We start from the raw sequence: 12,370 nt of genomic DNA, 5'->3' as shown, positions 1-12,370 counted from the left end.
TCATGAAGGGAGATTTTAATTTCCCAAATATCGATTGGCATCTCCTTAGAGCCAGGGGTTTAGATGGGGTGGAGTTTGTTATGTGTGTTCAGGAAGGTTTCTTGACACAAAATGTAGATAAGCCTTCAAGAGGAGAGGCTGTATTTGATTTGGTATTGGAAAATGAACCTGGTCAGGTGTCAGATCTCTCAATGGGAGAGCATTTTGGAGATAGTGAACATAATTCCATCTCCTTTACAATAGCATTGGAGAGAGATAGAAACAAACAAGTTAGAAAAGCGTTTAATTGGAGTAAGGGGAATTATGAAGCTATCAGGCAGGAAGTTGGAAGCCTAAATTGGGAACAGATGTTCTCAGGGAAAAATACGGAAGAAATGTGGCAAAAGTTCAGGGGATATTTGTGTGGAGTTCTGCATAGGTACGTTCCAATGAGACAGGGAAGTTAAGGTAGGGTACAGGAACCGTGGTGTACAGAGGCTGTAATGAATCTAGTCAAGAAGAAAAGAAAAGCTTACAAAAGGTTCAGAGAGCTAGGTAATGTTAGAGATCTGGAAGATTATAAGGCTAACAGGAAGGAGGTTAAGAGGGAAATTAGGAGAGCCAGAAGGGGCCATGAGAAGGCCTTGGTGGGCAGAATTAAAGAAAACCCCAAGGCATTCTACAAGTATGTGAAGAGCAAGAGGATAAGACGTGAAAGAATTGGACCTATCAAATGTGACAATGGGAAAGTGTGTATGGAACCGGAGGAGATAGCAGACGTACTTAATGAATACTTTACTTCAGTATTCACTATGGAAAAGGATCGCGGTGATTGAGGGATGACTTACAGCGGACTAAAAAGCTTGAGCATGTAGATATTAAGAAAGAGGATGTGCTGGAGCTTTTGGAAAGCATCAAGTTGGATAAGTCACCGGGAGCGGATGAGATGTACCCCAGGCTACTGTGGGAGGTGAGGGAGGAGGTTGCTGAGCCTCTGGCGATGATCTTTGAATCATCAATGGGGACGGAAGAGGTTCCGGAGGATTGGAAGGTTGTGGATGTTTTTACTTTATTCAAAAAAGGGAGTAGAGATAGCCCAGAAAATTATGGACCAGTGAGTCTGACTTCAGTAGTTGGTAAGTTGATGGAGAAGATCCTGAGAGGCAGGATTTTTGAACATTTGGAGAGACTTAATATGATTAGGAGTAGTCAGCATGGCTTTGTGAAAGGCAGGTCATGCCTTATGAGTCTGATTGAATTTTTTGAGGATGTGACTAAACACATTGATGAAGGAAGAGCAGTAGATGTGTGGAAGCATGGGATCCAAGGGGACGTTGCTTTGTGGATCCACAGCTGGCTTGCCCACGGAAGGCAGAGTGGTTGTAGGCAGGTCATATTCTACATGGAGGTTGGTGACCAGTGGTGTGCCTCCGGGATCTGTTCTGGGACCCCTACTCTTCGTGATTTTTATAAATGACCTGGATGAGGAAGCGGAGGGATGGGTTAGTAAACTTGCTGATGACACAAAGGTTGGAGGTGTTGTGGATAGTGTGGAGGGCTGTCAGAGGTTACAGCGGGACATTGATAGGATGCAAAACTGGGCTGAGAAGTGGCAGATGGAGTTCAGCCCAGATAAGTGTGAAGTGGTTCATTTTGGTAGGTCAAATATGATGGCAGAATATAGTATTAATGGTATGACTCTTGGCAGCGTGGAGGATCAGAGGGATCTTGGCGTCCAAGTCCTTAGGCCGCTCACAGGAGCTGCGCAGGTTGACTCTGTGGTTAAGAAGGCATATGGTGTATTTGTCGTCTTCAATTGTGGAATTGAATTTAGGAGCCGAGAGGTAATGTTGCAGCTACAGTATATAGGACCCTGGTCAGACCCCACTTGGAGTACTGTGCTCAGTTCTGGTCGCCTCACTACAGGAAGGACATGGAAACCATGGAAAGGGTGCGGGGGAGATTTACAAGGATGTTGCCTGGATTGGGGAGCATGCCTTGTGAAAACAGGTTAAGTGAACTCGACCTTTTCTCCTTGGAGCGACGGAGGATGAGAGGTGACCTGATAGAGGTGTATAAGATGATGAGAGGCATTGATCGTGTGGATAGTCAGAGGCTTTTTCCCAGGGCTGAAATAGTTGCCACAAGAGGACACAGTTTTAAGGTGCTGGGGAGGAGGTACAGAGGAGATGTCACGGGTAAGTTTTTTACGCAGAGAGTGGTGAGTGCATGGAATGGGCTGCCGGCAACGGTGGTGGAGGCGGATACGATAGGGTCTTTGAAGAGATTTTTGGATAGGTATATGGAGCTTAGAAAAATAGAGGGCTATGGGTAAGCCTAGTGATTTCTAAGGTAGGGACATGTTCAGCACAATTCTGTGGGCCAAAGTGCCTGTATTGTGCTGTAGGTTTTCTGTGTTTCTCTAACCTTTTTGTGGAATCGCTTGGAGTGTTCTTTCGTCTTCATGGTGTAGTTTTTGCCAGGATACTGACTCACCAGCAGCTGGACCTTCCAGATACAGGTGTATTTTTACTACAATGATTGAAACACCGTGACTGCACACAGGTCTCCTAAAACAGATCTCCATTTAACTAATTATGCGACACCTAAAACCAGTTGGCTGCACAGTGATGATTTGGCTTGTCATGTTAATAGGGGGTGATTACTTGCACAGTCAATTATTTTGTGTTTCACATTTGTAATTAATTTAGATACTTTGTAGAAATCTGTTTTCACTTTGACACAGAGGAGTCTTTTTCCGTTGATCGGTGTCAAAAAAGCCAAATTAAATCCATTGTGATACAAGGGGGGAGGTGAATACTTTTATGGGCACTGTGTGTAGAAATAGTATGTGGCAATCCTGAATGCCAGTCACATCAGGAAGAAAGAATCTGAGAAGCTGGAGAAATACCAGGGCTTGAAAGAGCAGATAGGGAGGATGTGGAATGTTAAAGGCAGAGTCATCCCAGTGGTGATAGGTGCACTTCAGGCTGTGACACCTGGACTGGGAAAATGGCTCCAACAAATCCCGGGAATAACATCTGAGATCTCGATCCAGAAGAGCACCAAAACGTTAAGCTCCAAGGTCTCTAGTCCCCCAGGTCAAGGGGAAAGATGCACCTACACACCACCCATAAAAAATAGTATATACGCCCTTTTTTTCTCCATCTGAAACTCTGCCAGCAATAGTTCTGTCGTCAGCAAATCTATAGGTGACATTTGAGCTACGGCTGGCCACGCAATCATTGCTCTTGAGAGAGTAGAGTAGTGGGCTAAGCACACATTCTTGAGGCGCGCCAGTGTTGATCATCAGGGAGGTGGAGGGATTTCTGTTCTACACAGATTCTGATTTCCCGGTGAGGAAGTTGAGAATCCTGTTGCAGAGGCCCAGGTTTTGGAGCTTTTCGATCAGAACTGCAGGAATGATTGTGTTAGGTACTGAGCTGTAGGCAGTGAACATCTCCTTTGAACTTACCCCTCCACTGTCACCTTGAATGCCCACTCGTATTACATGTTTTTAACTCTGTTGATGTTTTGGGGCAAGACCCTTCATCAGGATAACTCAGTCTAGGTGGAGGGTCTCGGCACAAAACGTCGACTATTTATTCCTGTCAATGAATGCTGCCTGACTTCATTCTCTCTTTCCCCCACCCCCCACCCCCACTGCCATGCTCATCTGTCATCTCCCTCGCCTTGTCTCACCCATCACCTCACAAACGAGAGAAAATCTGCAGATGCTGGAAATCCAAGCAACACACACAGAATCTGGAGGAGCTCAGCAGGCCGGGCAGCATCCATGGAAAAAAGTACAGTCAATGTTTCGAACCGAAACACTGCCTGACCTGCTGAGTTCTTCCAGCATTTTATGTGTGTTCCTCTGGACTTCTGGCATCTGCAGAATCTCTTGTTCGTATTCCAACTATGCCTCTCATATTCTAAACATCTATCAGGACTCCTCTCAACCTTCATTGCTCCAGAGAAAGCCATCCTCATTTGTCTATTTTCAGTTATGTTTGAGATCTTTTCCTGAGGTTTAGCCCCCAGACCTGGCCCTGAATTTTCATAGCCAAAACCTTTGTTCGCTCTGACGCTGTCCTGGCACCAGTGATGGTCACAGTGTACCCGGTATTTCATTGTCACACTCCTGCTCTGACTTTCAGTTACTGCTGTGTATGACGTGACGTTAAACTTCCGAGACAGGGAGAACCCGACACTACTCGGGATACTGCATGGGAAGCAGTACCACGCAGACATGTGTGTCAGGTAAGTGACAGGCATCGGGCGGCTTTGTCACGCTTCCGTTACTCGTTCAGCAGGCTGCCAGCGAGCAGGGTGTTTTACACAGACCGATGTGCTCTAGAATGTTCTACTGGGCATGGTGGTGGGTGCTGATTCAATAAAAACTTTTCAAGGGAAGAATAAAGGGAAATCTGAACGGGTTCAAATATCCAGGCTGCGGGCAGAAAATGGGGTACGGGTTCGTAAAAACCGATTCACAGTTATACAGCACAGACCATCAGAATAGGAGCAGGATTAGGCCATCTGCTCCACCCACCATTCATTCCATCGTGGCTGATTTATTATCCCTCTCAACCCCATTCTCTTGCCATCTCTCCATAACCTTTTACGCCCTGACTAATCAGAAACCTGTCAACTTTTACTTTAAATATGCCCAATGACTTGGCCTCCACAGATGAATTCCACAGATTCACCACCCTCTGGCTAAAGAAATTCCTTCTCGTCTTTGTTCTAAATAGACGTCCCTCTATTCTGAGGCCGTACCCTCTGGTCCCAGGACCCCCCTCCCCACCCAACAGTAGGAAACATCCTCTCCACTTCCACTCTTTCAAGGCCTTTCAATATTCAATAGGTGTTTCTATGAGATCCACCCTCATTCTTTAAACTCCAGTGAGCAGTGAGTACAGGCACAGAACCATTAAATGCTCCTCAAATTCCCCAGATTGCCAAAGCCTTGCTGGTGGATGCTGTGGAGGATCACAAAGACTCGGCCTTCACAGCTGCCTGTGACAAAGAATTCCACAGATTTGCCATTCTCGGACCAAACTGATTCTCCTCATCTCAGTTCTAAAAGGATGACGGTCTATTTAGAGGATAGAACTGAGAACATTACAGCACGGTACAGGCTGTTGTGCTGACCTTTTAACCTCCTCTGAGATCAGTAACCCTTCCCTCCAACATAGCCCTTCATTTTCCTTTCATCCATGTGCCTACCTGAGAGTTTCTTAAATGTCCATTGAAGCCTGCGTTCCACCCACCCACCATGCTATGTAATAAAAATAATTATCTCGGATATCCCCACTAACCAATCTCCTTAAAATAATGCCCTCTCATATTAACCATTTCCACCCCGGGAAAAGGTCTCTAGCTGTCCACTCTATCTATGACTCTTATCTTGTACACTTCTATCAAGTCACCTCTCGTCCTTCTTTGCTCCATAGGGAAAATCATTAACTCACTCAATCTATCTTCATGAGACATGCTCCTGTAATGAAGTGAAGCTCCCAAGTGTGGTCTGACCAGGTTTCTGTAGAGTTGCAGCATGATCTTGCAGTTCTTAAACCCAATCCCCTGACTAATGAAGTCCAATACATGATACCCTGGAACCTACCTATCAACGTGCTGCAGCTTTGAGGGATCTCTGGGAGTGGAACTCAAGATAGCTCTGTTCCTTTGTCTGCATCTGGCCCATATCTCTCTAAATCAGGGGTTCCCAACCTCTTTATGTCGAGGACCCCGGGTTGGGAGCCCCTTCTCAAAACCTTTCTCATTGTGTACCTGCCCAAGAGTGTTTTAAATGTTAATGTTCCCACCTCAGCCACTTCCTCTGGCCTCTCATTCCACATATGTGTGGAAACAAAAGGCCTCCAGCCTCCTATTACATCTCTCATGAGGTAAAAAACAACTAATAACCCACTCACCCACCCTGGACATTTTCTGTCCCCACCCCCCAAAATCAGGCAGATAATACCAAAGCTTGAAAGCACTTGGCTCAGGATCAGCTTCTAACCCACTATTAGACTTGAATGGTTGTCTGAGACGTTGGGGCGGGCTGCCATCTTGGACGCTGAGGCAGGGGCTGCCATCTTGGATGTTGGGGCGGGCTGCCGTCTTGGACGTTGGGGCGGGCTGCTGTCTTGGACGTTGAGGCGGGCTGTTATCAGACTATTGAATGGTTACTAGGTTTGTTGAGTTGGATAGTTGTCATGGACATGGAGGTGGACTGTTATCAGACTATTGAATGATTGCCTGGTACGTTGAGGTGGACAGTTGACCTTTCAACCTACCTCATTACCTTGCATTTTATTGTCTACCTGCATTACACTTTCTCTGTAACTGTAACCGTCTCGTAGTTTCCCTTGGCCCACCTCAATGCACTGTGTAATGAAATTATCTGTATTTAGGGAGACCACATGGTGATAGGCTCTTCTGATCTAACAAGCACATGCCACCCATTTACACACGTGAACAATTAATCTAGTAACTGGTACATCTTTGGACTGTGAGAGGAAACCAGAGCACCTGGAAGAAACCCACATGGTCATAGGGAGAGTGTGCAAACTCCTTACAGACAGTGGTGGGAATTGAACTCGGGTCGCTGTGTACCTAATAGAGTGGCCACTGAGAGTACATTGAGATATTCAGTGAAATGCATTGTTTGTGTCAACTGCCAACACAGTCCAAAGATGTGCTGGGGACATCCTACAAGTATCACCCTGCCTCTGACACCAACGTAGCATGCCCTCCACTCGCGAACCCTAATAGGTACGTCTCTGGAATGTGTGAGGAAACCAGAGCACCTGGAGGAAAATAATACAGCCGTAGGGAGACTGTTCAAACTCTGTACGGACAACAGTGGGAGTTGAATTGTGTTATGCCAACCTCTACACTAACGTGCCGTCTAGATTACTGGTGATTACTTTTCACTGTATCTCGGTACAAGTGGTAATACTATCTCACCCTTAAACCTGATTCTGGTCTGCCCCCTTGACCTTGAACGTCAAGCCGGTCTGCCCTCTCCAGTCTACCTTCTCACCCTGTGCTGGCACCGGAAGCGTAGTGACACTTAAACTCATCAAAAAATACAGCACAGAGCAGGCCCTTTGGCTTATCTAGTCCGTGCTGAAGTGTTAGTCTTACTTGTTCCAACAACTTGCACCCAGACTTCCAGGATGCCCTCCTCAACACATTGGTTGTTACAAGGATGCCACATTTCACTGTATGTTTTGATGTACATGTGACAAATAAAGCTTAATTTTCTCTCTTTTAATCTTCTGTTTTCCCTTTGTTGGACAGGCGGTTTCCTCTGGAAGAGATTCCCGAAGACGAGAAGGAGTGCGCTGCGTGGCTGCACAAACTGTACCAGGACAAGGTAGGACTCGGGCCCGGCTCCCAGGAGACGTGTGAATTGAACTACCACTGGCATTTGATCTCACCAGTGGCAATCAACACAGATTGTTTCTCTGTGTGTTGTTATTTTCCCCTTTGCCAATCCTCACTTGGGGGTGGGGTGTGGGTAGCCCCCACCCTCGCTGGAGGACAGGAACTGAGCTCCCCTGGGGAAATGGTTGCCTCTCTCATGTTCTCCCCCTGCCCCCTCCCCACCCCGAACACTGGAACCCAGAGGCAAGTGTGGTTCGTGCTCCTGATGAGATTTTAGCAGTAGGTGACAATATCGTTGCAGGAATGAGAGTGTTGCTTCTCTGTGCGAGCGTACTTCTTGTGGGTGTTGCTCAGTTCTGCAGATGCTGGAAATCCAGAGCAACACGCACAAAATGCTGGAAGAACTCAGCAGATCAAGCAGCATCATCTTTGGAGGAAATGAACAGTTGACGTTTTTGGCCAAGACCTTTTAGGACTAGAAAGAAAGGGTGCAGAAGAGAGGATAAGGAGGTGTGGTGGAAGGGGAGGAGCTCAAGTTGGCAAGGCCAGGCGAGGGGGAAGGTGGGAGGGCATAGGCTGCACCTATCACATGCCAGTTTGTACTCCTCCCTCCCCGTCCCCCCAACGTAGACCATAAGACATGGGAGCATTTAGCCCGTCGAATCTGCTCCGCCATTCCATCATGGCCAATCCTGGATCCCACTCAACCCCATACACCTACCTTCTCGCCGTATCCTTTGATTCCCTGAGCGATGAAGGGAAATTATCAACTTCCGCCTTAAATATACCCACGGACTTGGCCTCCACCGCAGTCTGTGGCAGAGTATTCCACAGACTCACTACTCTCTGGCTAAGAAGATTCCTCCTTACCTCTGTTCTAAAAGGTCGCTCCTCAGTTTTGAGGCTGTGCCCTCCAGTTGTGGATACTCCCCACCAGAGGAAACACCCTCTCCACATCCACCTTATCTAGTCCTTTCAACATTCGGTAGGTTTCAATGAGATCCCCATGCATTCTTCTAAATTCCAGTGAGTACAGGCCCGAAGCTGCCAAATGGAGCTTGTATGTTAACCCTTTCATTCCAGAATCATCCCCGTGAACCTCCTCTGAATCTCCTTTTTGAGATATGGGGCCCAAAACTGTTGACAATACTCAAGTGTGGCCTGACTAGTGTCTTATACAGGCTTAGCATTGTCTCCTTGCTTTTATATTCTATTCTTGAAATAAATGCCAACATTGCATTTGCCTTCATTATCACAAACTCAACCTATAAATTGATCTTTGAGGAGTCTTGCACGAGGACTCCTAAGTCCCTCTGCACCTCTGATGTTTGAATTTTCTTCGCATTTTGATAACACTATTGTTCCTTTTACCAAATGCGACAGCGGCCACGCCCCGGGCAACGGCTTTGACAAGCCGGCTAAACCAGGTGAGGGTAGCCGACGGGTCTCAAACCCTCGGTGAGATAGGGAGTTGTCTATCCCAGCATGTGAAGACAGACTCTGGCGGATTGAGTGGACGAGACCAATGGAAGGTCCAACTGTCAAGAAGGCGGTCTCTGCAAGCGTCGTGGAACGTGTAGAGCAGGACAAGACACAGAAGACGTCCTGGTCATCCACTGTGCCTAGTCCCATCTCCAGCCGTCTCGATTCTGTCTTGCCACTGGATCCAGATGGGAATTGGGAAGAGAGAGTGAGGCTGACGCTGCGCAACTCTCCCTCACTTAAATCCAAGTCACGCGCTTGTCTCGACACCATCAATAATGGTGTCGAGGTCCTCATCGACGTTGACGATGGACGAACACACACACACATTCTATCTGCCACTTTGTTTGCCCATTCTTCCAATTTGTCTAAGTCCTGCTGCAGTGCATTACTTCCTCAGCACTACCTACCCCATACCTATCTCTGTATCATCCACAAACTTTGCCACAAAGTGATCGATTCTATTATCCAAATCACTGACAAACAACATGAAAAGCAGTGGTCCCAATACTGACCCCTGAGGAATACCACTAGTCACTGGCAGACAACTAGAAAAGGCCCCCTTTATTCCCGCTAACTGCCTCCTGCCTGTCAGCCATTCCTCTATCCATGCCAGTATCTTTCCTGTAACACCATAGGATTTTATCTTGTTAAGCAGCCTCATGTGATACCTTTATCACGTGCTTTCGAAAACCCAAGTAAATGACATCCACTGCCTCTCCTTTGTCCACCCTGCTTGTTACTTCCTCAAAGAACTCTAACAGATTTGTCAGGCAAGATCGCCCTTTACAGAAACCATGCTGACTTTAACTTATTTTATCATTAGTCTCCAAGTATCCAAAACCTCATCCTTAATAATAGACTCCAACTTTCTCAACAGCTGAGGTTAGGCTAACAGGCCTATAATTTCCTTTCTTTTGTCTTCCTCCCTTCTTAAAGAGTGAAGTAACATTTACAATTTTCCAATCTTCTGGGACCATGCCAGAATCTAGTGATTCTTGAAAGATCATGAGCAATGCATCTGTTATCTCTTCAGTAACCTCGCAGGACTCTGGGATGTAGTCCATCTGGTCCAGGTGACTTATCCACTTTAAGACTTTTGAGTTTGCCCAGCACGATTTCCTTTGTTATAGCAATGGCACTCACTTCTGTTCCCTGATAGTCACGGACCTCTGGGACACTGCTGATGTCTTCCACAGTGAAGACAGATGTAAGGTACCTATTAAATTCATCTGCCGTTTATTCCCCATTAATACCTCACCCACGTCATTTTCCAGTGGTCCAATATCAACTCTCACCTCTCTTTTACTCCTTATATAACTGAAAAAAACATTTAGTATCCTACTTCATATTATTGGCTAGTTTGCCCTCATATTTCATCTTTTCCCTTCTAGCTTTTTTAGTTGCAGTTTATTGGATTTTTAAAGCTTCCCAATCATCTAACTTCCCACTCACTTTTGCTGCCTTGTATGCCCTTTTCTTGGCTTTTATGTAGTCCTTAACTTCCCTTGTCAGCCACGATTGCCTACCCCTGTCATTTGAGAACTACTTCTATGGGGCATATCTATCTTGTGCCTTGTGAACTATTCCCAGAAACTTCAGCCATCTCTGCACTGCCTTCATCCCCACCAGTATCCTCCTCCAATCCACCTGTGCAAATTCCTCTTTTATGCCTTTGTAATTCCCTTTATTCCATTGTGATACTGATACATGTGAGTTACGCTTCTCCCTCTCAAATTGCAGTATGATTTCAAGCACGTCATGATCACTGTCTCCTTAGGGTTCCTTTACATTAAGCTCCCTAATAAGATCTGAGTTATTACACAACACTCAATCTAAGTTGGCCTTTCCCTGAGAAGGCTCGTGCACAAGCTGCTCTAAAAAGCCCTCTTGTAAGCATTCAACAAATTCCCTCTCTTGCGATCCAACACCAACCTGAGTTTCCTAATTTGGCTTCTTCTTTATTCTGGCTTCATGTCTCTCGGGAATGCGAATTGCTGTAATGGTACTAAGGGACAGTTTTCTCCGCTCCTCCGCAAACTCTCAGAATCGCAGTCTTGTTTCCTGGCAGCAGTACAGTGCAAAGACATAAAGTTACGATAACTTACAAAATACAGTGAATAATACAAATGGGAAGAAATAGTGAGCTAGAGTTCACGGACTGTTCAGAAATCTGATGGCAAAGGGGAAGAAACTGTCTCTAAATGATTGCGTATGGGATCTTCAGGCCTGTGCACCTCCTCCCTGATCACAACAATGAGAAGGGGGCATCTGCTGAATGGTGGGGGTTCTTGGCGATGGATGCTGCCGCCTTGAAGCACAGCCTCCTGAAGGTGTCCTGGCTGCTAGGGAGGCTAATGCCCATGGTGGAATGAATGAGTCTACAGCCCCGTGTGGGTTTTCCCAGTCCTCTGCAGTGGCCCTCGATACCAGATCACGATGCAACCAGACAGAATGCTTTCCTCTGTAGAAACATGCTTGTCTTTGACATACCTAGTCTCTTCGAGCAGCTCAAAGTTCAAAGTAAAATTTACCAACAAAGTACGTGTAGGTTACCATCTACCCTGAGATTTATTTTCTTGTGGACATTCACAGGACAATGAAGAAATGCAATAGAATTTATAAAAAATTGTACATAAACAAAAACCGACAAACACCAATGTGCAAAAGAAGGCAACTTGTGCAAATAAGTAATATGGAGAACGCGAGCTATAGAGTGAGTCCGGTTTTGGAATCAGTTCAGCGTTGAGCTGGGTGAAGTTATCCACACTGGTTCAGGAGCCTGATTACTGCTCCTGACCTGGTGCTGTGGGACCCCAGGTGTTTCAGAATCAGAATCTGGTTTTATATCGCTGGTTTAATAGTTGATTGTTTTGCGGCAGCAGTACAATGCAATCTATAATAAACTATAAATTACAGTGAATGTGTGTATATATGTGTATATAATGTAAATATACTATTTGTGTATATAAGCATACTGTATACACATGCACATTATTTATGCGTCTGTTTATATGTGAATGTGTGTTTGCATATACAAACCCCATTTCCAGAAAGGTTAGGATATTTTCCAAAATGCAAAAAAAAAACAAAAATCTGTGATATGTTAATTCACGTGAACCTTTATTTAACTGACAAAAGTACAAAGAAAAGATTTTCAATAGTTTTACTGACCAACTTAATTGTATTTTGTAAACATACACAAATTGAGGCATGTTTACCATTGTGTTACATCACCTTTCCTTTTAATAACACTTTTTAATCGTTTTGGAACTGAGGATACTAACTGTAGTAGATTTGCAATTGGAAATTTTGTCCATTCTTGCTTGATACAAGACTTCAGCTGCTCAACAGTCCGTGGTCTCCGTTGTCTGATTCTCCTCTTCATGATGCGCCATACATTTTCAATAGGAGATAGATCTGGACTGGCAACAGGCCAGTCAAGCACACGCACTCTGTGTCTGCAAAGCCACGCTGTTGTAGCCCGTGCAGAGTGTGGTCTGGCATT

General features: G+C 45.6%; 1 protein-coding gene across 2 annotated transcripts in view; it reads left to right on the top strand.

Annotated features, from left to right (window-relative positions):
- The window catches only part of LOC140198792 (1-acyl-sn-glycerol-3-phosphate acyltransferase gamma-like), a 78,727-nt gene that overhangs the window by 54,021 nt on the left and 12,336 nt on the right, over nt 1-12,370 (top strand). For both annotated transcript variants that reach the window (XM_072259824.1, XM_072259825.1), the window contains exons 6-7: nt 4,140-4,242; nt 7,294-7,369. In XM_072259824.1, coding sequence (XP_072115925.1) covers nt 4,140-4,242; nt 7,294-7,369 — 179 coding nt within the window. The remainder of the gene's footprint in view (nt 1-4,139; nt 4,243-7,293; nt 7,370-12,370) is intronic.

The sequence above is a fragment of the Mobula birostris genome, chromosome 6 (assembly GCF_030028105.1).
Source record: "Mobula birostris isolate sMobBir1 chromosome 6, sMobBir1.hap1, whole genome shotgun sequence".
NCBI lineage: Eukaryota > Metazoa > Chordata > Chondrichthyes > Myliobatiformes > Myliobatidae > Mobula > Mobula birostris.
The sequence above is the reverse complement of the archived record's forward strand: the minus strand, read 5'-3'. Positions and strand labels throughout refer to the sequence as shown.